The sequence below is a fragment of the Chrysemys picta genome, chromosome 8 (assembly GCF_011386835.1).
Source record: "Chrysemys picta bellii isolate R12L10 chromosome 8, ASM1138683v2, whole genome shotgun sequence".
Lineage (NCBI taxonomy): Eukaryota > Metazoa > Chordata > Testudines > Emydidae > Chrysemys > Chrysemys picta.
The window spans coordinates 18,215,179-18,240,549 of record NC_088798.1 but is presented as its reverse complement, the minus strand read 5'-3'; the positions used below and the strand labels follow the sequence as shown (position 1 = coordinate 18,240,549).

The 25,371-nt window shown below is 40.4% G+C and overlaps 1 protein-coding gene across 1 annotated transcript in view; it reads right to left on the bottom strand.

Moving 5' to 3' along the window:
• CACHD1 (cache domain containing 1) overlaps window positions 1–25,371 on the bottom strand; it is a 203,710-nt gene that overhangs the window by 96,437 nt on the left and 81,902 nt on the right. Inside the window, 1 exon segment of the mRNA XM_005300064.5 lies at window positions 5,595–5,743. Within this exon segment, the coding sequence (XP_005300121.1) occupies window positions 5,595–5,743 (149 nt within the window).

Genomic DNA, 25,371 nt, shown 5'->3' with positions numbered 1-25,371 from the left:
GAGAAACACAAAAAGTCTGGCGAAGAAAGGTACAATGTTCTGTGACTCTGATTCAGGAGTCCATCTCTATTTAGCAAAGCACTTAACTGTGTATTTAACTTTATGTGATTAAATCCCACTAACATCACAACATGCTTAAATACTTTGTTAAATAGGGATGGATTTAAACATATGCTAAAATGCTTTGCTGAATTGGAGAAGTTGGTGCCAAAACTGCTCAACAGCCACTTATTGCTCTGCCTTGGTGAGAGGACTTGAAGTAGAGTGTAAGGTCTTGGCTACACTTGCAAGTTACAGCGCTGTAAAGCCTCCCCCAGCGCTGTAACTCACTCCCCGTCCACACTGGCAGGGCACTTGCAGCGCTGTATCTCCCTGGGTACACTGCTGCAGGTACTCCACATCTCCGAGAGGAATAACAGCTGCAGCGGAGTGAATGAGCAGGGGGCCGGGAGTTCGGAACTTGCAAAATAGAGAGCTGACATGCTCCAAAAAGCACTCTCTCTCCCCCCCACACTCCCTGTCACAATCCACCCCACCCCCCAGTTTTGAAAAGCACGTTGCAGCCACATGAATGCTGGGATAGCTGCCCATAATGCACCGCTCCCAACACAGCTGCAAATGTTACAAGTGTGGCCACACCACTGCGCTGGCAGCAGTCAGTGTGGACAGACGGGCAGCGCTTTTCCCTACTCAGCTGTACGAAGACAGGTTTACCTCACAGCGCTGTACAGCTGCAAGTGTAGCCAAGGCCTAAGTGTGAGAGTGAGAGAGTGAGAAAGAGAGAATTCTGAAACAAAAAACATTCCTTTGCACACACTCCCCTCTGGGGAGAGGATGAATGAACAAACAAAATGTCAAGTCACATTGCTTAGTGCACTACTGGAAAGCACTCAGATACTACAGTGATGAGTGTGGTATAAGAACCTATACAGAATAGAATAGTACAGATTGGGGGCTCCAAGTCCAAGAAATAGTGTTATGTGTTCCCCATTCTGACATGACAGCAGCAGTTACCCAACAAATTATAATTTGAATTCTGTCATACACTCATTCCATGGTTCTGGTACATTAACGCCAGCTGTGTATTAGCATGATTGCTGCTGCTGCTAAATGTAAACAGCCCTCAGCTGCACTTGGAACACAGTGGGTGGCAGGGTCAGATGACAAATATATTTTCAAACTTACATTGCAAGTACAATAAAATACAAATTACAGATACAAAAATACTACTTGTCAGTGTCTTGGAAAGCAATCTGTAGTGTTTTCCAATGAATCCTGCATCAGTGCAATTCTAGAAATCTTAAACATTACCCAGAGGTATGGTTTAACAAACCTGTATAAAACCAACTGTTCATATCAAACTTCCTCACACACAGTTATAAATATTGTTCATTTGGACTCTGCACGATATGAGCTTTATCTCCAGTTCTACATAATGGCAATAAACTACACATTGTTTTCATTGTCATCTCTCACTACTTTAATTAAAGTAGAGACTAAAATGTCAAGCTTATTTTATGTTGAATTTCCTATTTTATTGGTTCTATTTCCTTTTTATTGGTTTATTTTTACTACCCGATTGCTGTACTCGTGTTTTCATTCATCTTAAGCAATATAGCAACGTATACATTTTACTTCTAAACCAATGCTCAGATTGCCAAGCTATATACCAACAATAAACTGTCACACTTTAATCATCTTTGTCAAAATAAAACCCTCCTCTTTCATGCACAAACACAAAAAACCCACTATTCCATTAATCAGTTTTTTCATACTAGCCTGCTACCAATACTTCATTCCAATTTTCCATGAGACGCTGGCAAAATTCCACAGTACTGAAATTACAAAAGGTTGGAGGAGAAATATATGGAAAATAGACTATAAAAATAAATGCTAACAATTTGGCTTCTGATTACATACAGAACTGAAATGGTGTCTGGTAATAATTTGATTCAATAATTTGATTTCTTTGGAGTTCTCTTACACTAGTCAAGATGCTTGAGTTATACTCCCGCCTTTACCACCAGGTAGAGACAAAGAGTAATTTATTAAATGGTGTCATGTCCTTTGTTTAAGAGGGTCTTACGGCTTGATGTCCTAAAAAATAAATTATAACTAAATTATAACTACAATGCAGAAGCATTCATAGTATGGGGTGATGTGTTTAGACCAGTGGTGGGCAACCTGCGGTAATCTGATTGTGGGCTGCGAGACATTTTGCTGATGTTGACTTTTCGCAGGCATGGCCCCCGCAGCTCCCAGTGGCTGCGGTTCGCCATTCCCGGCCAATGGGAGCTGTGGAAAACGATGGCCAGAACGTCCCTGCGGCCCACAAGATTCCTCTCCTCTTATGGGCTTATAGGTCGACAGCACAGTACATAATGGGAGGTAGCAGTCTTCCTGACTCTTCAAATAGACAGTCTGAAACAAATGACAGCTGTGAACTTTTTCACCTCCCTGTTCATCACACTGGGGTGTTAACTCTAAGACCCAATAATGCCACCTTAAATGTCAACGTTAACTAGTCCTTTGCTGATCACTTTAGCAGATTAGATGAGAAAGGGGACTGATGCCCACAAAATGGAATTGGGAGTTGCTGCAGGGAAAGAAAGAACGAAAGAACGAAAGAACGAAAGAAAGAAAAAGCGGAGAGAAAAAGGAAGAGAAATAAAAGACAGAAATCAATGTTCACAAAAGTAAAGATACTACTTTTGAATGATGTGAATGATGCTGAATGTGACAATAAGGCAGTTAATAAATAGTAACACTAATGAAAACAAAGGTTTGTTCTATAAAAAGCTATGTTTTACTCCTTTTCTTTGTATAACCTTTCATTATTACCTGTGGGATATCTGCTGTGGATTTAGGGTAGTTATATAGTTCTGCATAATAATCCTGGCCCCAGGATCATAATTTCATATTCAGTTTGGCCTTCTCCATAGAATTAGTTGGATGACCCTGTCAAACAAGAGCAGAAAACCAACTGGGAACCACTTAACGGATTCTGCCCACTAATCAGTATCAGAGAGAATATCTTTAATAGAACACTCTCACCTGCTTCTTCTATGTTTTATTAGCAGCGGCTCCTATTTTATTTATTTTTAAATCACTTGCTGTGAGGAATTCGTAATTTGGATCCATGAACATTTTACACTGTCAACAGATTTGAGGTTCCAAGTTGCTTCTAGGCTAACTCATTTTGTTAGGACAAAGCTAAAGTAAATGTAGAGCCTATGAAAAGCGCCAAGATAGCACTAGAGACTGACGCCCTCTATTAATTAACAAAGACTATGCAACATGGGCGATGGGCTTACGAGTTTCACCCATACCACCTCCATCTCATGCCCCACTGCAAATGCTCTTGATTGGCAGGACCATTTCTGAGATGAGAGGGTAGCTCAGTTTCCATTCTATTCTAATCCTTTGCCTCTTTGCTGAGGCTGTCAAAATATCATTAATTAGCATTAGCTGCATTAGTATTTTGATGTGGGCATCTGTCCACTCAGAACTGGATTGAGACCACCAAACTTGCTTCACACAGACTACTGAACAGTGATGTAAGAGCTTATTTGTAACCATCTGGGGCCTAACCATGTTGAGGTTGGGGCCCATATTCCAATTCAAATAAATACAAACAACACAGGTAACGTTTTCCAACACACCTGAAACCATGCCATAGCCCTGGATTATAGCTGTGCTCAGACATCTGAATATAGTGAATAATTACGTTTTATTAATATATTTCCATACCTAAGTAAACACATGTTAATGTGATGCCTCTACAAAGTTGGACACATAATGAATGCAGCTTGCAGAAATTGCCTTTAACACATATTAATCCAACCCATTTTTCTCTTCCGGAAAGGCTGTTTAATCCAGTCTGGGTTTCAAAATCTAAGATCTCTGGGTTGAACTTTCTCTAGTGCACTTTATAACAAGCCAGAAATTACTTACTTCATCATTTACACCTACTAAAATAAGAGAAGCTGGGACTCCAAAATAAATCAGCCAATGATTTCATTACAGAGAAAATGGTTACATGGAAAACCAGAGCTGCCATATCCATAGAATCATAGAATATCAGGGTTGGAAGGGACCTCAGGCGGTATCTAGTCCAACCCCCTGCTCAAAGCAGGACCAATTCCCCTCTAAGGAAGGAGATTCCACCACCTCCCTAGGTAACCCATTCCAGTGCTTCACCACCCTCCTAGTGAAAAAGTTTTTCCTAATATCCAACCTAAATCTTCCCCACTGCAACTTGAGACCATTACTCCTTGTTCCGTCATCTGGTACCACTGAGAACAGTCTAGATCCAGCCTCTTTCAAATCCCCCCTCATTCTTCTCTTCTGCAGACTAAACAATCCCAGTTCCCTCAGCCTCTCCTCATAAGTTATGTGCTCCAGCCCCCAAATCATTTTTGTTGCCCTCTGCTGGACTCTTTCCAATTTCTCCACATCCTTCTTGTAGTGTGGGGCCCAAAACTGGACACAGTACTCCAGATGAGGCCTCACCAATGTCAAATCACTTCCCTCGATCTGCTGGCAATGCTCCTACTTATACAGCCCCAAATGGCGTTAGCCTTCTTGGCAACAAGGGCACACTGTTGACTCATATCCAGCTTCTTGTCCACTGTAACCCCTAGGTCCTTTTCTGCAGAACTGCTTCCTAGCCATTTGGTCCCTAGTCTGTAACAGTGAATGGGATTCTTCCGTCCTACGTGCAGGACTCTGCACTTGTCCTTGTTGAACCGCATCAGGTTTCTTTTGGCCCAATCCTCTAATTTGTCTAGGTCCCTCTCTATCCTATCCCTACCCTCCAGTGTATCTACCACTCCTCCCAGTTTAGTGTCATCTGCAAACTTGCTGAGAGTGCAGTCCACGCCATCCTCTAGATCATTAATGAAGATATTGAACAAAACCGGCCCCAGGACCGACCCTTGGGGCACTCCGCTTGATACTGGCTGCCAACTAGACATGGAGCCATTGATCACAACCCGTTGAGCCCGACAATCTAGCCAGCTTTCTATCCACCTTATAGTCCATTCATCCAGCCCATACTACTTTAACTTGCTGGCAAGAATACTGTGGGAGATCGTATCAAAAGCTTTGCTAAAGTCAAGGATAACACATCCACTGCTTTCCCCTCATCCACAGACCCAGTTATCTCCTCAGAGAAGGCAATTAGGTTAGTCAGGCATGACTTGCCCTTGGTGAATCCATGCTGACTGTTCCTGATCACTTTCCTCTTCTCTAAGTGCTTCAGAATTGATTCCTTGAGGACCTGCTCCATGATTTTTCACTCCTCACTTCAGCATAGCTACACTGAAGAGTATTGTACTCTACAATGAATCCCTTTGAAATAAATGGGTCTACTCACAGAGTAAGAGACGACTTAATGTAATTAAGAGCGACACAATCTGGCCTAACAATATTGGTAAGAGCAGGATCAGGACTACTGTTTTGTCATTTTCCAGTGGCCACAAGAGTGGCAGACAACACAGACTTTATTGCAAGCACTTTAATCCTGTACTATCAGTCTTTCCTTTTCCACAACTTAATTGAAAGCATAAGTAATCTTAGCACTAAATACTTACTCCATCATAGACGGTGGAATAGTACAACAGTCTTGGATTGCAGTCAGGGGTGATGTCAGGTGAGCAGTATATGAAGCTTCCACTACTTGCTTATTGCGATTCACTACATCCAAGTAACGGTTAAACTTCTCCCGAATTTTTTTTGCCAGCTGAAAACAAAAATACTTGAAATTAAATCAAAGACTCTTTGTACTATCTTCTGCCATGCTAATGAATCAGTGTTAAAGGAAAAACAAACTGCATACATTAAAGCTAAAAATTCCAGGCTTTATGCAACATATCAGTTAATTTTCACTGCGCAGGTTGAAATAGTCATCATGAGAGTCATAAAATGGCCATACTAAGCAATCCATACAAAATGCTAAAATATAGTTACTGTCTTGCAACAGATACCCAAGAATTTCCCCCTTATCAGCCATGCTAATTTAGCTCTAGTTGAACCAGACGTCTTGAAAAATCACTAATTTTGCACTGTGAAAAATATACTTTAAAATGCATTAAAAATAACAATGTGTTGTAGCTGTGTTGGTCGCAGGATATTAGAGAGACAAGGTGGATCGGGTAATATCTTTTATTGGAGCAACTTCTTTATTGGACCCAGACCAGAAGGAGAGTTCTGTGTAAGCTCAAAAGCGTGTCTTTCTCACCAACAGAAGTTAGTCCAATAAAAGATATTCCCTCGTTCATCTTGTCTCTCTTAAAAGTAATGCATCAGAGTACCTTCATTTAATTGTTTTAAATGAAAACTGGTACATAGCTCTCAGCCTTTGAAAGTTACCCAAACTTCATTCTCATATTTTAGTCCTCACATCTTCTAGCACAGGACCTGACCTAACTCCATTTCAAGTCAGTGAGAGTCTTTCCACTGCTGTCAGTCGGAGTTGGATCAGATCCTTTGTGCAGTGCGTAAGGATACTGCTGCTGCATTTACCATCTAACACAAGTATTTCAAACAACTTTTTCCCCGAGAAGGCCAAAAGAAAATATGATGGAGATTTAACTAAACCGACCAATATTATTAAACATAAGTACTTAGGGGTGGGCCCCTAAATCCATATTTAGGGTCCTAAATAAACAGCCCGAGCACCCCAAGTTGTACTGATTTCAATGGCAGATGTGGGTGCTTAGTGCCTTAAAAAATAGGGACTCTTGCTGAATTTAGGAGCTTGACTTTAGGCACTCTTTATTTGGTAATTTTGGCTATTCTCTTTACATCTCTCTACTTTAAGAAATTGTATATCCCTGAAATGTAGTAAACATCACACAGGAACCTCCCTGGGATATTTGCTTTTAGCCTGTCAGCCCAGGGGGGTCTGGATCAGCATTCATGTTGCACTCCCTGTCGGTACCCAGCCCGGACCAAGGAAGCTGATGAGCAAACCAGCAGACCAAATTCAGTGATGAATCCTGGCCACATGCCACCTGAGGCACGTTGCACATATATATGCTAAGAAGAAGATCCAAAACCCACTGAAGTCAGTGGAAATGGATCAGACCCCAAGAGCATGATTTTGTTTGGCACACTTGGTAATATCCCTGACAGTACATCCTCTGGGGCTTGCATTCTGAATGAAAGGGAATAATCTTTTAACAGTTTACTGCCAGTAGTGAATATTCAAAAATGCTTCACTTCACATTTTAATTAACTGTATCTTCAGAGCTGAAGAAAGTTCTTTAATTACTATATGTACACCATTGTGCTCCCTTCCAACTCCAACACCTCAGCTAAAGAAATGACCAGACAACACTAGTAAATTTGTACATTGAGAAATGCAATTGGTCAGTTCAGATCTCCAGGACTGACAAATGTCTTTCCTAACTATTACTAATGGAACATTTCATCATGATTTACTTTCTTATATGAATAATAAGGCCCATACTGATAACAGCAACGAATTTGCCTCCATTGTTCCATCAAATGTACAGCTCAATTACAGGTCTCCAAGGAACATAGTTTTTAACAGACTACTGCTAAAATGAAATGACTTGTAGAATTATATCTAATTGGTTTTGTAGAATGATTTATTATTACCACACCAGAGGAGTACTAATCGCTTCCCTATTACATCTCTTTCAATTGCCAGATAATATGTAGCTGAGTAGGTTCTCTCTTTTTCTGTTTTCAGGCCAACTTTCTTTTTGATTAACCGTATTCATCAGCATATTATATATATAACACTGGAATACCTAGCCCTCCTAAAAAATATACAAGCCAAAATTTCTAAAATATCATGTTTCAATACTGTCTTCAGAACATTTTTCTCTCAGTTTGGGCAACTGAATGGCTGTGGTCAAGCTTTCATTTAATTATTAAAAAGTATGGGGAGCAGAGAGAGGTTTGAGCTGGCTGATAAAAATGGACGATGCAACTAACAAAAAAATTTACACAAACCACATGTAGAAAAAAATACAAAAAACACTTATTTAAATTAAAATGTTAGTTTTTTTGTTAACTGAATACAGTACGTAGTGAATTTTTGTCACAGAATTTGCTTTTTTACGTTAGCAGTTCAACTGGTAATAAAACCCATGTCCCTATGAGCAACTATCCCTCTGTACATTCACCAAAGTCTACAAGTCTGACAAATCTTTTTGCAGAATTGTCTGTACCACCAAACATAGGGATTCCACTGGGAAGCTGATGTAACTTATATAACACCTTCCCATCAGCTGATCTCAAAATGATTCACACTCATTTTTCTAAGCTACCCAACACCTCCTGTAGTTGACAAGTATTGTCACCCACACTTTATGAATGAGGCACAGAAAGGAGTTGCCTAAGATCACAGAAAGCTGCAATTTGCAAACAATCTTCTGACACAGTGGGGCATTGTGTGGTGTGAGACAGAAAATTCAGAGAGGCCTAGAGACCAAGTGGCTGAAGGAAGAAAATCACAGTACATGAACCCAGACCCGCCACTACTGTTCAGGCTTACAATCTTCCATGTTCAAAACAGAACAGATTGAAAGAACTATGTCAAGACCAAACCTGCTGTAAAGAACTAAAGAATGTACAGCATTTGTCACCACCTGTGCCCATTTGATTCCCACACAAAAAAAGTGTATCAAAGGCAAACCAACTGTGAAAAAAAGGTAGGGATTATGAGGTTATTGGCCTAGTGGACAGGGGACGGAGGGGGAACAAGTAAATGTGATATATCTGGATTTTAGTAAGGCTTTTGACACAGTCCCACATGACACTCTCATAAGCAAACTAAGGAAATGCGTTCTAGATGAAATTACTATAAGGTGAGGTCATAACTAGTTGAAAAGCTGTACTCAAAGAGTAGTTATTAATGGTTCTCTGTCAAACTGGGAGAACGTATCTAGTGGGATTCTGCAGGGGTCAGTCCTGGTTCTGGTACTATTCACTATTTTCATTAATGACTTGGATAATGGAGTAGAGAGTATGCTTATAAAATTTGTGGAGGACGCTAAGCTGGGATGGATTGCAAGCACTTTGGAGGTTAGGATTAGATAACCATTTTGTGTTATGATGCTACCTATGTGTAATGCATTTCAAATGTCAGCATTTGACAAATCAGAGAATTGGTCATAATTCAACAAGATGAAATTCAATAAAGAAAAGTAAAAAGTACTTCATTTAGGAAGAAAAAAATCAAATGCACAACTGCAAAATGGGGAATAGCAGACTAGATGGCAGTATTGCTGAAAAGAATCTGAGGGTTATAATGGATCATAACTGAATGAGTCAACAATTTGATGCAGCTGCGTAAAAGGCTAACTCTCCTTCGGGGATGTATTAACAGGAGTGTAAGACACAGGACATAATTGTCCTGCTCTACACGCCACTGGTGAGACTTCAGCTGGAGTACTTTGTCCAGTGCTGGGCACCACACTTTAGGAAAGATGTGGAAAAATTTGAGAGAATCCAAACACAATAAAGGGTTTAGAAAACCTGACCTATGAAGAAAGATTACAAAAACCTGGGCATGTTTATTCTTCCAAAAAGACGACTGAGGGGGGACCTGAGAACAGTCTTCAAATATGGTACGGGCTGTTATAAAGAGGATAGGTTTCAGTAGTAGCCGTGTTAGTCTGTATCAGCAAAAACAAAACAAGGAGTCCTTGTGGCACCTTAGAGACTAACAAATTTATTTGGGCATAGGCTTTAGTGAAGTGGGTTCTAGCCACGAAAGCTTATGCCCAAATAAATTGGTTAGTGGATGGTGTTCTCCATGTCCACTGAAGGCAGGACAAGTACTGTAGTAATGGAGCTTAATCTGTAGCAAGGGAGATTTAGGTTACATATTAAGAAAAGCTTTCTAATTACAAGGGTAGTTAAACTCTGGAATAGGCTTCCAAAGGAGCTTGTGGAATTGCCATCACTGGAGGTTTTTAAGAACGGTTTTGACAAACACCTGTCAGGGCTGGTTTAGGTTTACTTGATCCTGCCTCAGTGCTAGGGAATAGACTTGATGACCTCTCAAGTCCCTTCGAGCTTTATATTTCGAAGATACTATGAAAACAAATTTTGAAACCTCGAACTTTGCTGTGAAATGGAATAGTCTTCCTCCTTTCAGCTCTTGTCACAGTCCCCTTCAACTCAACTTAAAAAAATTATTTTTCTTTTTGCTATTCAACTTTTATCTAGTACACCTCTACCTCGATATAACGCTGTCCTCGGGAGCCAAAAAAATCTTACTGTGTTATAGGTGAAACCGCATTATATCGAACTTGCTTTGATCCACCGGAGTGCGCAGCCCCGCCCCCCCGGAGCACTGCTTTACCGCCTTATATCCGAATTCATGTTATATCGGGTCACGTTATATCGGGGTAGAGGTGTACTGATGTTTCTACATTTTCCCCTTTTCCTTATGGAAGTGATATTGAATAACGATGACCCGGTATTTTTTAGTTACCAGTCAGGTTAAACAATAACACCATTTTGTGTTATGATGCTACCTATGTGTAATGCATTTCAAATGTCACCGTCTCTACTGACAATGTTTCATCACAACATCAGTGAATTTCACTTTAATTTTTCCAGAGACATTTTTCTCATTGTGTATTCCCTTAGAGCCTTTTTAAAGCTCCTTTTACTTCTAAGCACTACATCTCTGAAGTCTTCTTTTTTGGCAGGGAAGGGGGAGAGGAGAAGGGGGCTAGGAGGGTGTTCAGAGAAAGGAAAGTTACTGAACACACTTTATTTATGGCTGTATCTTAAAGTTAAATACATTTTAAATGTCAAAGACTGTATTCAAAATATGTATCAATGAATTTGACAAGCATGGATGATATAACTGACTTACACCAGGGGATTAACATCCAGGAAAGTTTCACTTGTATGTTGAAGAATGTATTTAATAACTTATTTTTGAATTCCTTATGAGTCATAATATTTTTGACATCATGACTTTATAGATCTATCTTGGGGATTTATGAAGTCTTGTATTCTAGACCATCTCATAAATGATATTTACTCTTCTGTATCCCTTTTATTCTTAAAAGGCCCATTGCCGTCCTCCATACTCAGAGCAGACCACTGAGTTCTGCTTGAGTTAAGCACCTCAGGCTCACAACCATCCCAAGCTATTTGTAAATTGATACTATTACAGACTCAGATTGTTATCAATATCATTCAGAGAAATGAGAACCATTTTTACCAATATATGAAGAACCAGCAATTCTCCTTTTCTTAACATGAGAGCCCAGTTCAGGTTCCCGGTCTTTCAGTACTTTTAGCAAAGCATCCCATAACACACACTAGGAAACCTTGAAAGCCTTTTCTAGTGGCTCAATTGTTGTCTACTTCAAAAATTTTAAAAGGGAGCTCTAGTATCTTGAAAGTCACTCTGAAAACTATTACATCTCTACCCAGATATAATGCAGTCCTCAGGAGCCAAAAAATCTCACTGCCTTATAGGTGAGACTGCATTATATCAGGTTCGGGCCAGTACGCCATGCCGCACTAGACCGGCTTCCCTGGCGGTGATTTAAAGGGCCCGGTGCGCCAGCTGCTGCGGGGAGCTCCGGGCCCTTTAAATCACTGCCAGTGCTCCGGCAGTGGGGCTCGGGCGGGGATTTAAAGGGGCTGGGGCTCCCTGCAGCGGCCGGAGCCTCTGGCCCTTTAAATCACTGCCCGAGCCCGGCTGCCAGATTTAAATGCGGCGGTGATTTAAAGGGCCTGGGGCTCCACACGAATTCGGATATAACGCAGTAAAGCAGTGAGGCTCGGGTGGTGCTTTAAAGGGCCCGGGGCTCCCTGCTGCTTTACCGCGTTATATGTTATATGTTATATCGGGTCACGTACTATCAGGGTAGAGGTGTATTATAATCACATCAATATTTATATAGTTTATTTTATCAATGTACCTTAAAAACATTAAGTCTCAACACCACTGGAACTATATCCTCATTTTACAGATGTGGAAGCAGCTGAGGAGATAATGCAGAAGTCAAAATGTCACTTAGCTAAAACATTGATCTCCAAATTCCTTTAGACAATACATGGAGATGTATTTCTTACTGAAATCTGCAACTGAACCTCATTCATGACTGCTGTATCCTTCAGTTACATGAGACAATCTCTTAAGTAAAAGGGCAGATACCTTCACACCTATTGTTGGCTACCTTTTAATTGGCTCTCTCTCAGCATTAAGTAAAAATTGTCACTTAGACCATTAATATGAAGTGTTGGCATGATAAACACCCCTTTCAGCCTACAAGCACCAGAGAGTGTAAGGAAAGCCTTGTCATCTAATACCCTCACTGATTTTTTTTTTTTTTACGTACCCTTTTCTTCTCTCTTTCCTTAAAATATTTTAAAAGGGTTTTGTCTACTGCAAGAGAAAAAAAAAACAGCCTGCCTTCCCAATATGCTACTTAACCTTTGTTAGAATCCAGTTTATGTGCTAACGTACAAGATCGATTACAACAAATTCACAGCTTTTTCCACTGTCACTCACATCAAGACTGGCTATGGTAGTGAAGCGCCCAAGGCAAAACTGGATCATATCTGACTGATAAGGGACCTCTAACAAAAGGTCCCTTTTATTATTAAGAATCTTAAAGTGAAACATTGGTGTGCTTTTCCTGTTAATGTTTTGGGTATTCAGCTGAGGAACATTAGAACTGACTGATAGTTTTTTAAGGTCAAGACTACATGGACATGGAGTGCTGATACATGAAACTGAGGGGAAGTGGATGGCAGCCAAGAGCATTATTCTTCTCTTCCTTGGGTTTGGACTGTGTGGGATGAACTTTTTAGGCAGTATCTGACCTGCATCAGTGACAAATGCAGCAATCTGATCCATAGATTTTTAGGACCAGAAGGACCACTATGATAATCTAGTCTGACCTCCCAGTTGTTCTGAGATTAACTGTAGATTCTTCTTCAGTTTCCTGGTTTGTAGCACCAAGAACCTACGTATTTCACCATGAACTTCAGATACTTTCTCTCATGGACTGTGAAAAGGTTAAATTCACAGAGGAATTTGTCCCTCCTTCCTACCAAAAAATTGATTGGGCTCCACTCTGGACTAGGTGGAGAGCTACCATGGTTTGTAATATATGACACATGCGAAGTCTTCCCTCTGATGCAACAAGAAACAAAACAATTAGTGGAAATAGGAGAGAGCTAACACCCTAAACTGGGACTTGGCAGATCTGGGTTCAACTCTTGGCTCCACCCCTGGCTTTGACACTATCTGACCACGTGCAAGGGATCAAGAAGGGATTTTTCTCCCCAAATGTATTCTGTTTTTTTTTAACCTCCTTCTTCTGAAGCATCAGGGATGGCCACAGATGAGCTGGGACATTGGATGGGGTGCGCCAGGGCGCTGAAGTGGCACCATGCTCTCTCTCTCTCTCTCTCTCTCTCTCTCAGGTGCTTGCTGGCTAATTCTTGCTCACATGCTCAGGGCCTGACCAAATCGCTATATGTGGGGTTGTGAAGGAATTTTCTCCCAGGTTAGATTGGCAGTGACCTTAGGGTTTTTTTTTTTCTTCCTCTGTAGGATGTAGGTGCAGGTCACCTGCCAGGATTATCTGGGTCTCTCTCACTTAATCATTTCCTTGACATTGCGGGGACCTCAGGCAATGAGGAACCTCAGTCCCTCCTATTGCCCACCGAGGTTGTGGAATCTCCATCATTGGAGATTTTTAAGAGCAGGTTTGACAAATACCTGTCAGGAATGGTCTCGCTAATACTTAGTCCTGCCATGAGTTCAGGGGACTGGACTAGATGACCTCTTGAGGTCCCTTCCCGTGCTACGATTCTATGATTCTCTGCCTGTCACACGCAATAGTGGAGTCTCCTGTGGATTGTAATACTTTGGTTTAATTCTGGTTGTTGGGTGTAGTGTGCGAGTGATGCTGGTGGCCTGTGATGTACAGGAGGTCACACTAGATGATCTGGTGGTCTCTTCTGGCCTTTGGCTCTGACTCCTGCATAACACAGGCAATAGAACCTCACCCAGAAGTTTTTTCACCAAACCTACAACTTCTAGCTGAGCTACAGCACATCTTTTAGACAGATATCCAGTCTTGACTGAAATACTTCAAGTGATGAAGAATTCTTTATGTGTTGGATCGTTAGTGTGAGGGCAAAGCAGCTCTTTGATATTTATTAAAGGCTATTAATATATTTTGTAACATGTTTGCATTAGGTATTTCCCCTGAAGAAGGGGACTGCTGTGTAGGACTGTTGTCTATAAAAAGGTGCTTGTCCTAACACTGGGTGGACGAAGGGAAAAACATGGGTATTAACATCCAGGTGTCCTTTCCCATAGCTTAGATAGCTAGACTATAAAATTTACCTGTCAAAGGAAAAAGGTAATGAAATTACGGAGTATCCAAGAATTTTGAAAGGGGAGCCTAGCTGAATTATCTGGCAGCTGGCCAAAGGAAGAAGCCCAGAGAGGCTGGCCCTGAAGCAGCTTTAGAGAAGGAGTTACGGTATATATTTGCAGGCTAGCTGCAAACCTACTGGGTATCTAAAGGGTTATAAAACCCAAATAGCTGCAGGGAAAATGAGTAAATAGAAGATTAGTAGGGATGAAGAACTCCCAGATGTAGGGGCCAGAACTGCCAGACTTCAGTCTGAATATGGAACAAGAACCCCAGCTACAAAAGAATCCATAAGCTGAAACTCCAATGAAGAAGGCTTCAAGGACTGATTCTCTGGGATTTTTATGCTGTGTGCGTGTGTTGTTTTGTTCCCTTTGTTCCCCAACTTGGCCTGTAAACTGGACATCTGATTCCTAAAACTAATTCTCCCAAGGTCCATGCGTTTCACCCAGTGTCTAATTTACTTTGGTTGGGTCATGCATGATTTATATCCTTTACTGAGATTTTTAGAACAAAGTTTTATGTTCTGCATTCTTACACAGTGAATGAGTTTGGAATGCAATATGGAAAACCAAGCATGAACATAACTGATTTTTAAAAGAGGTATGAAGTCAAAATGGCTCAAAGAGCCAATCTCATTAAAGACATTATTATTTAGTGAAATTTCTTCAGTGGGGGCAGAAAGAAGGAACACATTTTGGATGTTAGAAGGAAAATACATCAACTTCAATTATGAGCTGTTGTGAAAAAAAAGTTCCCATGTGGCAGAGACAGGCTCCAATTAATGACGAGAGGGAAGAGCATCTTCGCAAGCAGGCTGGCTAACCTAGTGAGGAGGGCTTTAAACTAGGTTCACCGGGGGAAGGAGACCAAAGCCCTGAGGTAAGTGGGGAAGTGGGATGCCGGGAGGAAGCACAAGCAGGAGAGCGTAAGAGAGGAGGACTCCTGCCTCATACTGAGAAAGCAGGACAATCAGCAAATTATCTTAAGTGCCTATACACAAATGCAAGAAGCCTGGGAAACAAGCAGGGAAAACTGGAAATCCTGGCACAGTCAAGGAATTATAATGTGATTGGAATAACAGAGACCTGGTGGGATAAATCACATGACTGGAGTACTGTCATGGATGGATATAAACTGTTCAGGAAGGACAGGCAGGGCAGAAAAGGTGGAGGAGTTGCATTGTATGTGAGGGAGGAGTATGACTGCTCAGAGCTCAAGTATGAAACTGCAGAAAAACCTGAGAGTCTATGGATTAAGTTTAGAAGTGTGAGCAACAAGGCTGATGTCATGGTGGGAGTCTGCTATAGACCACCAGACCAGGGGGATGAGGCTTTCTTCTGGCAACTAACAGCAGTTACTAGATCACAGGCCCTGGTTCTCATGGGGGACTTCAATTACCCCGATATCTGCTGGGAGAGCAATACAGCGGTGCACAGACAATCCAGGAAGTTTTTGGAAAGTGTAGGGGACAATTTCCTGGTGCAAGTGCTGGAGGAAACAACTAGGGGCAGAGCTCTTCTTGACCTGCTGCTCAAAAACAGGGAAGAATTAATAGGGAAAGCAAAAGTGGATGGAAACCTGGGAGGCAGTGATCATGAGATGGTCGAGTTCAGGATCTTGACACAAGGAAGAAAGGAGAGCAGCAAAATACAGACCCTGGACTTCAGAAAAGCAGACTTTGACTCCCTCAGGGAACTGATGGGCAGGATCCCCTGGGAGAATAACATGAGGGGGAAAGGAGTCCAGGAGAGCTGGCCGTATTTTAAAGAATCCTTATTGAGGTTGCAGGAACAAACCATCCCGATGTGTAGAAAGAATAGTAAATATGGCAGGCAACAGCTTGGCTTAACAGTGAAATCCTTGCTGATCTTAAACACAAAAAAGAAGCTTACAAGAAGTGGAAGATTGGACAAATGACCAGGGAGGAGTATAAAAATATTGCTCAGGCATGCAGGAGTGAAATCAGGAAGGCCAAATCACACTTGGAGTTGCAGCTAGCAAGAGATGTTAAGAGTAACAAGAAGGGTTTCTTCAGATATGTTAGCAACAAAAAGAAAGTCAAGGAAAGTGTGGGCCCCTTACTGAATGAGGGAGGCAACCTAGTGACAGAGAATGTGGAAAAAGCTAATGTACTCAATGCTTTTTTTGCCTCTGTCTTCACGAACAAGGTCAGCTCCCAGACTACTGCACTGGGCTGCACAGCATGGGGAGGAGGTGACCAGCCCTCTGTGGAGAAAGAAGTGGTTCAGGACTATTTAGAAACTTTAGCAAAGCTTTTTGATACGGTCTCCGACAGTTTTCTTGCCGGCAAGTTAAAGAAGTATGGGCTGGATGAATGGACTATAAGGTGGAGAGAAAGCTGGCTAGATCATCGGGCTCAACGGGTTGTGATCAATGGCTCCATGTCTAGTTGGCAGCTAGTATCAAGCGGAGTGCCCCAAGGGTCGGTTCTGGGGCTGGTTTTACTCAATATCTTCATTAATGATCTGGAGGATGGCGTGGACTGCACCCTCAGCAGTGCAGATGACACTAAACTGGGAGGAGTGGTAGATATGCTGGTGGGCAAGGATAGGATACAGAGGGACCTAGACAAATTAGAGGATTGGGCCAAAAGAAACCTGATGCGGTTCAACAAGGACAAGTGCAGAGTCCTGCACTTAGGATGGAAGAATCCCATTCACTGTTACAGACTAGGGACCGAATGGGTAGGAAGAAGTTCTGCAGAAAAGGACCTAGGGGTTACAGTGGACAAGAAGCTGGATATGAGTCAACAGTGTGCCCTTGTTGCCAAGAAGGCTAACGCCATTTTGGGCTGTATAAGTAGGAGCATTGCCAGCAGATCGAGGGAAGTGATCATTCCCCTCTATTTGACATTGGTGAGGCCTCATCTGGAGTACTGTGTCCAGTTTTGGGCCCCACACTACAAGAAGGATGTGGAGAAATTGGAAAGAGTCCAGCAGAGGGCAACAAAAATGATTTGGGGGCTGGAGCACATGGCTTATGAGGAGAGGCTGAGGGAACTGGGATTGTTTAGTCTGCAGAAGAGAAGAATGAGGGGGGATTTGATAGCTGGGGTTCGAAAGAGGCTGGATCTAGACTGTTCTCAGTGGTACCAGATGACGGAACAAGGAACAACGGTCTCAAGTTGCAGTGGGGAAGATTTAGGTTGGATATTAGGAAAAACTTTTTCACTAGGAGGGTGGTGAAGCACTGGAATGGGTTACCTAGGGAAGTGGTGGAATCTCCTTCCTTAGAGGGTTATAAAGTTAAGGCTTGACCAAGCCCTTGCTGGGATGATTTAGTTGGGGATTGGTCCTGCTTTGAGCAGGACGTTGGGCTAGATGACCTCCTGTGGTCCCTTCCAACCCTGATATTCCTATGATTTTATGATTCAAAATAGAGAAATGAGGGTATTTGTTTCAACCACAACAATTTTATTATATGCTCCTCGGAAGGTGTTTTGTATGTTCTCTTGCCAAATTGTATCCGATTTCTTTCTTAACTCTCTGTTGGATTTAGGAAAGCTACTCATGCCCTTTCTGATGACAGGTTGGATTGCAAACAGAAGATCTAGGGAATGTCTGCTCTCTCTCAGTTGTAATGTATCCTATGGAACCATGCTAACATCTTCTGTAGAGCTTAGTGCTATAATAAGTCTGACATGGTGACTTGTTTATATAACAGTGACACTTCCTGACCCTTTTCACAAGCCATTGATACAAGTTGTTGCATGTAAAATTGCTAAATGCTACTTCTGTAATATGCATCAAAGGGAATGCCCATGTCAGTTATCTCTGCAGCCCTGTCCTAGAAAATCCTATGCAAACAGAACTCGTGCATCTTTTCATATGGACCTGCTTATTTAACAGCATCTCACACAGAATAACTTTATACAATGGAGGAAAAAGCATAAAGAATTCCTTCAATTTTTGTGGGCTCAGAATTTCATTAAAAAATCTTAAGTGAACTGCAAGCTCCATAAAACACCTTGATCTTACCAAGTTGTGACAGCAGAATCAACAGCAGAGCATAAGCTAGCCCATATCACTCTGCTACTCCTGCTGGTCAATCACTATCCACCTGTGCAGCAGAGACAAGGTATTTGGGGCACAGGTGTATAAAAGAGTGACAAACAAGAGTTTACAATTCACTGCTTGACCCCTCCTCTAGCTAATTTTCCCCTGGGTGTGCAAGAGTAATAGGAAATGAAGGGAGTGGAGAGGGCTTAAGAGGAAAGCAAGGAGTTCTGTTTTAGCTAGGTTAAGTTTAATTTAATGGCAAGGGATCAGGAGAGGCCAAAGAAACAGAGACTGAATGGATGGAGACAGATCAGGAGTGAAGAGGCACATTTATGAATGGTCAGGGAAGGTAGAAATAGCATTTGAAGTTATGTGATCAAAAGAAATCACCCAAAGTTAAGATGTAGAGGGAGAAGAAGAGAGGGCCTAGGACAGGAATTTGTGGAAAACTCAGACACTGCGAGAAAGGAGAAGAACCTAGGCTATGAAACTCACTACCAGAAAAGCAACACCACGCATTGCGTTCAATACAAAATACTAAACTCCTCTCCTCTTTGACTTAGCTTTTCCTCAATAAAAAATTCACAAACAAAGCCGCAATCATCACCATCATCAAACCCCACACAAGAAGCTGCAAAGGAAGGTGGAGAGAGATTATTTCTAGGTGAAAATAGGAGGGGATCAGATACTGCTATAAGGAGGGTTCATACAAATGCATAGACTAGATGGATCCAGTAAAGGAGGCACTATGGGAACTAAAGTGAGGGAGGAGGAGAACTAGGAGAGGACAGTGTCACAAAAAAGACAAAGGAGAATAAGTTGCCATGAAAAACGGAGTGGTCAACAGTGTCAAAAGCAGCAGGGGAGTCATGGAGAAGAATGAGTACACCTGGCCAGATTTGAGGACTTTGAAATCATTAAACCCTTGGTGAGTAGTATCAGTGACAGGGAGAGAGAAGCCAGACTGGAAGGGATCCAGGACAGAGTTGCGGGATATAAATTTGAGGCAGCTATTGTAAAAACTTTTCACTTAAGGAGTTTTGAGCTTAAAAAGAAAAGAAGAGGGGAGACTGAGCAATAGTTACAGAGGAAGGTAGGTTTGAAGGTTGGCTTGTTGAGGGTGGGAAAGGGGAGGAGGGATAGAGGGTGAGTCCAAAGTTCAGATGCTATATCTCCTTTACTCTTTCTTCAATTCACTTCTGTCAAGCTATTCAAAAAACTCTTGGGCCTGTCCTAACTTCCTTCAATTCAACATATCTTAAATTGATCCAAAAATTGTTCAATCAAAACTATCATTATGCATCTTTGACTTTGGATTCTAAACTTACATTCTCTGAACTATCAGGAACCTTGATGTCTCACAATCTTGAACAGATGCTCTCCACTGTCATCTGCAAATTCTTCTGCTCTCCCCAGAATATTTCCTGTGTCATGTGTGACTTAAACCACCCATTTGAAGAAATGCTTATTCTTACCTTCCTTTCCTCTCAGTCTGATGGTTAGAATATTAAAACTATTCTTAATGCATGTAACTCAGTTAAGATTCAAACTCTCTTTATAGGGAAGTCACTGACACCATGCCCCACATCTATGGTGCAAATACTTACTTCAACGTGGAAAAGGTTATATGGCACTAGTAGTAAAAGTGGGCCAGAACTTAATAACCAGATACTAACAGACTGTGAATCCCAGTGATGATTGAACATTATGATATTCTGAACAAAAAGTGCTCTCGACTATGCTTGTAGCTTTATCCATCGCTTCCCATGGACTCAGACATTCTATGTTTCAGAGTGACACACAGAATGACATGGAATCCTACTGTACAGATTACTCTTAAGAAATAGACAGCTCGAGATTTTGAGAGCACAAAGGGTCTAAAGTTTTAAACTTAAAACCACTCCTTGTGTGGCATAAAGACAGTTGATTATATTAATCGCTGGTGCTTAAGGCCAACAGCTGTAGTTTTTCCCTCTCTGTTCCCTAGACGTCATTGTTTACATGGTGTTTTTTGTTTTGTTTTTTAAATAAAAATTGAGTGGCTTTCCAGAAAACTATAAATAATTGCCTTCGGGCATCAGTTGGTAAGAAAAAGTTAATGACTGACCAAAAAAAAAAAAAAAAAAAGAGCCAGTCATAGGGGATTTAATTTGCTTACATTTTATTTGCATTTGTTCAAGATGCTCAGTTGGATGCATCGCTCTTACTCATAAAACTCCAGTTATACTACTCATGATTCATTAGGACTGAAAGACCAAGTTATTAATAAAACAGAAGTGCTCAATTATTCTTCTATCCACTTCAATATTGAGCTTTTAACCACAGTAATTATACTCTATTGTGGCCCCATTTTTCTTCTGTGACAGTTAAGTACTCATCACACTACTTACAATGTTTAAGTAGATATAAATAAATGTCTAGAGTTAATGTGTGCATCTGTGACGGGGATTTAAGCTAGTGTTTTTTTTTTTTCTCAAGTAAAAAAAAGTGTAATGAAGGCTTCAATAAAGAAGAGCCACTTCAGTTTCTGAATTTCCCAAGCACACTTTTTACTTTCAAAAGCCATCTGATATGTATAATTTAGCCCATGTGACTTTTATGTGGTGTGCAGACCACCCAGAAATGGTAGTGAAAGATATTATTCTTCAACTTTAAATTAAAGCCAGTGAGCCCTTCTTTACCAACGTCAAGATGATTTAAGGACTAAAACTTCAACTTACCATGACAATTGCCCCATTTTGGACATGTTGCACACAAGCACACACATTTGTGCATGCTCATACAGAAACAAATTTCTTTACAATGGACTGCACAATAAGCCACATTCTTTCTAATACCATATACAGTATGGCATAGATTTTTCAAGGCAACTAATGATTTTTGGTTGCTTCCATTTTTGGATGCCCAACCTAAGACATCTTATGGCCAATCCGTCAAAAGTTTGCTTCAGCACTTTCTGAAAAAGCAGTCCCTTTTAAGGTGTCTCAATTTGGTCATCCAAAAACTAAGGCCACCAAATCACTACTCACTTTTCAAAATCTCATGCCATACCCAGCACACAAAAGACCAGATTTCTTGTGGAAAGATTTCACGGTCTGTGACACGTTTTTCATGGCCATGAATTTGGTAGGGCCCTACTTATAATCCATCATTTGTAGATAATAAACTTGTTTTATGTTTTCATCTAAACCAGTGTGCCTTTAAGTGAAGTGTCTGGAGAAGAGTCTCAGCTTGGTTTAACACAGGCTTGTTGCATATTCCTCTCCACATTGAGAGGGGGGCAAACTGGGTAATAAATTCATACTGGTCAGGGTTTCGACCAGGGCAGGACAGTACAGCTCTGGGCTCCTAGGCTTAGAAGCTGGTGATATCTTAACTGTAGTCTCTCTATTGTTGGTTCATGCAGTGGCTGGTCAACCTCATGTAACTGCAGCTGGATGTGTGCCTGCCTGTGCGAATGCTGGTGGGAGTATAGGACCATGAGTGGTCTACAGCTTGTCACAGCAGCACCATGTGAGTGGAAACCCAGGCTGGTGAGTCAGAGGGCTCAGTGGTACCTCAGTTCCAGGTGGCACCCCAGGGGGGAAACCATCACAATAAGTTCCACTGTATCTAAACTGGAAGAATATACAAGGTTCTTTCCCTCCTTCCCGCTCTCCTGAGTTAAGCACAAGCTCCTCTCTGCCTGTCCCCATCTTATTTACTTCACAGCCTTCATGGCTGTCTGTAGTGAAAACCAATGACCCTTAAGTTTAAAATGTAATCTCCAGGGGGCAATAATTTTTTTAAAACCTAGTGTTAACAGAGTAGCTTTTTAAATCCAAGATTTTAACATTAATCTTCACCACCAGTGATTCTGTGCATGTTTATACAAATAGAATATGGTGTCCCAGCAGGTTCAATCCAAATATTATACTGTGATAATTTACATAGCCCTTTAAATTGTTTTAAATATTAATGCACAGTATGTTAATTTAAGACTAGTAGTAATATGAAAACTTTAGAATCCATCATTAATCCAGTATTTTTAAAATACTATATTACCAATATGCATTCAACTTCCTTCAAGAAAAAATTAGGAACCTACCAAAAAACATGACTGGCAATATTTCTGAAAATTCCAGACAATGAACAGTACTATAAACTTAATTACTACTCCTCACTAGTATATAGGTTTGATACTATGACACGAGAGATCTCTTTTAGGGACAGTATAATCACTGAGCCCTTTTTATGTCCCTAATGACAAAAAGCCATTTTTTGTACAATTATGAGAAAGTAGTGTGAATTTTTGTATGTTTTGGATAGTTGTACGATATTTAGATATATAATATGGATGGATGCAACTATAGTAAGTACACTAAATTCCTAACAAAACAAAAGTAAACCTTAGTGTATAAAACACCAGTGAATTAAATAAATTAGAAATGTCCTCAGATCTTTGTTGGTATTATTATTTTGTTTCTGCAACACTGTTGCCATGGTTTCTTTGGGAACAATGCTGCATACCGCAATGAGTAATTAAATTTTAGAAAGGGAAACTGTCAGGTAGTTTAGGATAAAAAAATATATTTAGTTAGAACAAACAGATTTGTTAAGACCTAATGTTAATTGAAATTTTTTAAATTTTATTTATATACAAATATTTTGCTGAAATATTAACAGAAAAGTGAATCCAACCTAGGCAATTAGGCAACACAATGAAATGTAGCTTAGAAATTTAGTGGTAATGCACTTGGGAAGAAATAATTTGAACTTCTCAAACACATAGGTGGGTTCACAATTATCTGTAATCATTCAAGAAAAAAATATTTTTATACACACAGACCAGTGATATAATGAGACTGGCGTGTCATTGGGGACAGCTCCCTAAAAACCTCTGATTGAGTTGAGTCACAAGAATAGTCTAAAAAAAGCAGCAATTTGAGAATGCTCTGTTAGGAATGGGATAGAGAATAATACTGAAACTAATTCAAGGCCTTTATACCAAATGGATAGCACATCCTGATCCTCACTACTGTGTGTTCAAGTTCTGATCACCTCAGCTTAAAAAAAACAAACAAAGCAGAAATAGAAGAAGTCCAGAGAAGGATAAGGAAAATTCTTAGAAACATGGAAAGTCTTCCACGCTATTTAGTTAAAAGAGGCTACAAATACAAGCTGACTTAGATGACAGAACAGAGCTATACAGGGGAAATAGAAAATGGAACAGAGAAGGCCCTCCTATCATACTTCCCCCTCCTCTCTCATATTACAAGCACAAAGGAACTGACTCCCCAACTGAATTGAAAGGCAGCAAGTTTACAAACACATTTAATGCATGGAACTGACTGCAACAAAATATTGAGGCAAACTGCTTAGCAGGATACATTAAAAAGATTAGACATTCATATAAACATCATCATCTACAATTCAGGACACAACCCAACCTTCAACTGGTACTAGGAAAAAAAACTTCTCCCACAGAGCACATGCTATTGCATAATATCCACTGCCGGAGTTTATCCACCATCCTCTGTAGTGTCTAGTATTGGTAATTGTCAGAGACAGGATAATTGACTAGAATCTCCCCTGTCAATTCCTATGAACAGTGTTATCACACCAATCAATCTAGTTTCACCAACCTGCATGAATTCAAATAGTACACAAGAAGCACCAAAGATGAAGAGTAACATTTCCTTTTTACCAATCTTTGAGTTTTCATAAACTAAGCTGGGCTTACTTACACTTGGCGTGATTTTTAAAATGTATGATTTCTTTTATCCGACAGTCTACTTTTCATCCTGGGTCACTAATCATACTATCATAGACAAGCATGAAAGTTGAGCTCTGATATCTTATGCACTTTAATTTCAACTCCAGCAAAGAATAACATTCTTAAAACTTAAGATTTTTTTAAAATAGTACCTAAAATTGCTAGAATTTTTCTTATATTATTCCATTTTCCACATATTAACTCAACTCCAAGAATGACCATAACCATATCCAAATTACTGTATTTCCTTTGAACTAGAGAAGGGCTGAGCTCCAATTTCAAATCCCAATTTGCCTAAAGTTTGAGTGTACTATATCTGAATCCAGAGTTTAATTCAAGCCCATCTCTATTTTGACTTTTTGCCCTGGAAAGCAATTCATGTCTGATAGCTTCTTCAATTTAGTTACAGTAGTTACTTGGAGAGTTCGTTTAGTTATCTGCACATCCAATTTAAATGCATATGCTGATGCAAAGTTGTAAAATGCTCTTGAAAGAGTACAACTGTCCAGCCACCAAATTAAAAATTACTTGCATGTTTTGAGGGCAATTCATTTTTCCCCTAGGAAAACTCTGCTCTGAGGCAGTTTTGTTTTTACTGAATGTTAAAATAGGTTTGATGGAGTCTAAGGAGGTCAAGTTACTTGCAAAAGGTCACATAAGTGAGTTAGTGGCTTAAGTGGGAATCAAAAGGCAGTTCTTTGTTCTAGTCCCTAGATCAGTTACATAAAACCATGTTTGCCATTTCTATCAAAATTGATCACATTTAGCATGAGATGGAGTTCTGAGAATAAGCAAGTTGAAAGTAAAATTAGAATTTTAGGTTTGTCTTTTTCATTCAATCTGATCCTTTAGCCTTTATACTTACCAAACATACACTGCAGTGCATGAAACAAAGGTTATTAAAATAGAAATAACCAATGTGGGGGCCCACACTTACCTAATATTAAACTCAAGATTTAATTTTTTTTAACCTAAACATACGTTGAATTTTCAAATCTATTATTTTAAATAAACAGACAAAAATTTGAGTGATGAAAACAGATGTAATAAACTAATCATATATCTGCACATAAATCAGATGAGCTTTGGCTGAGATTAAATTTGAAAGCACACAAGTACACAACACTGCATATACAATGCCAATGTGTTACTGATCACTAAACATGCACCTAAAATGAAGATTATTTAA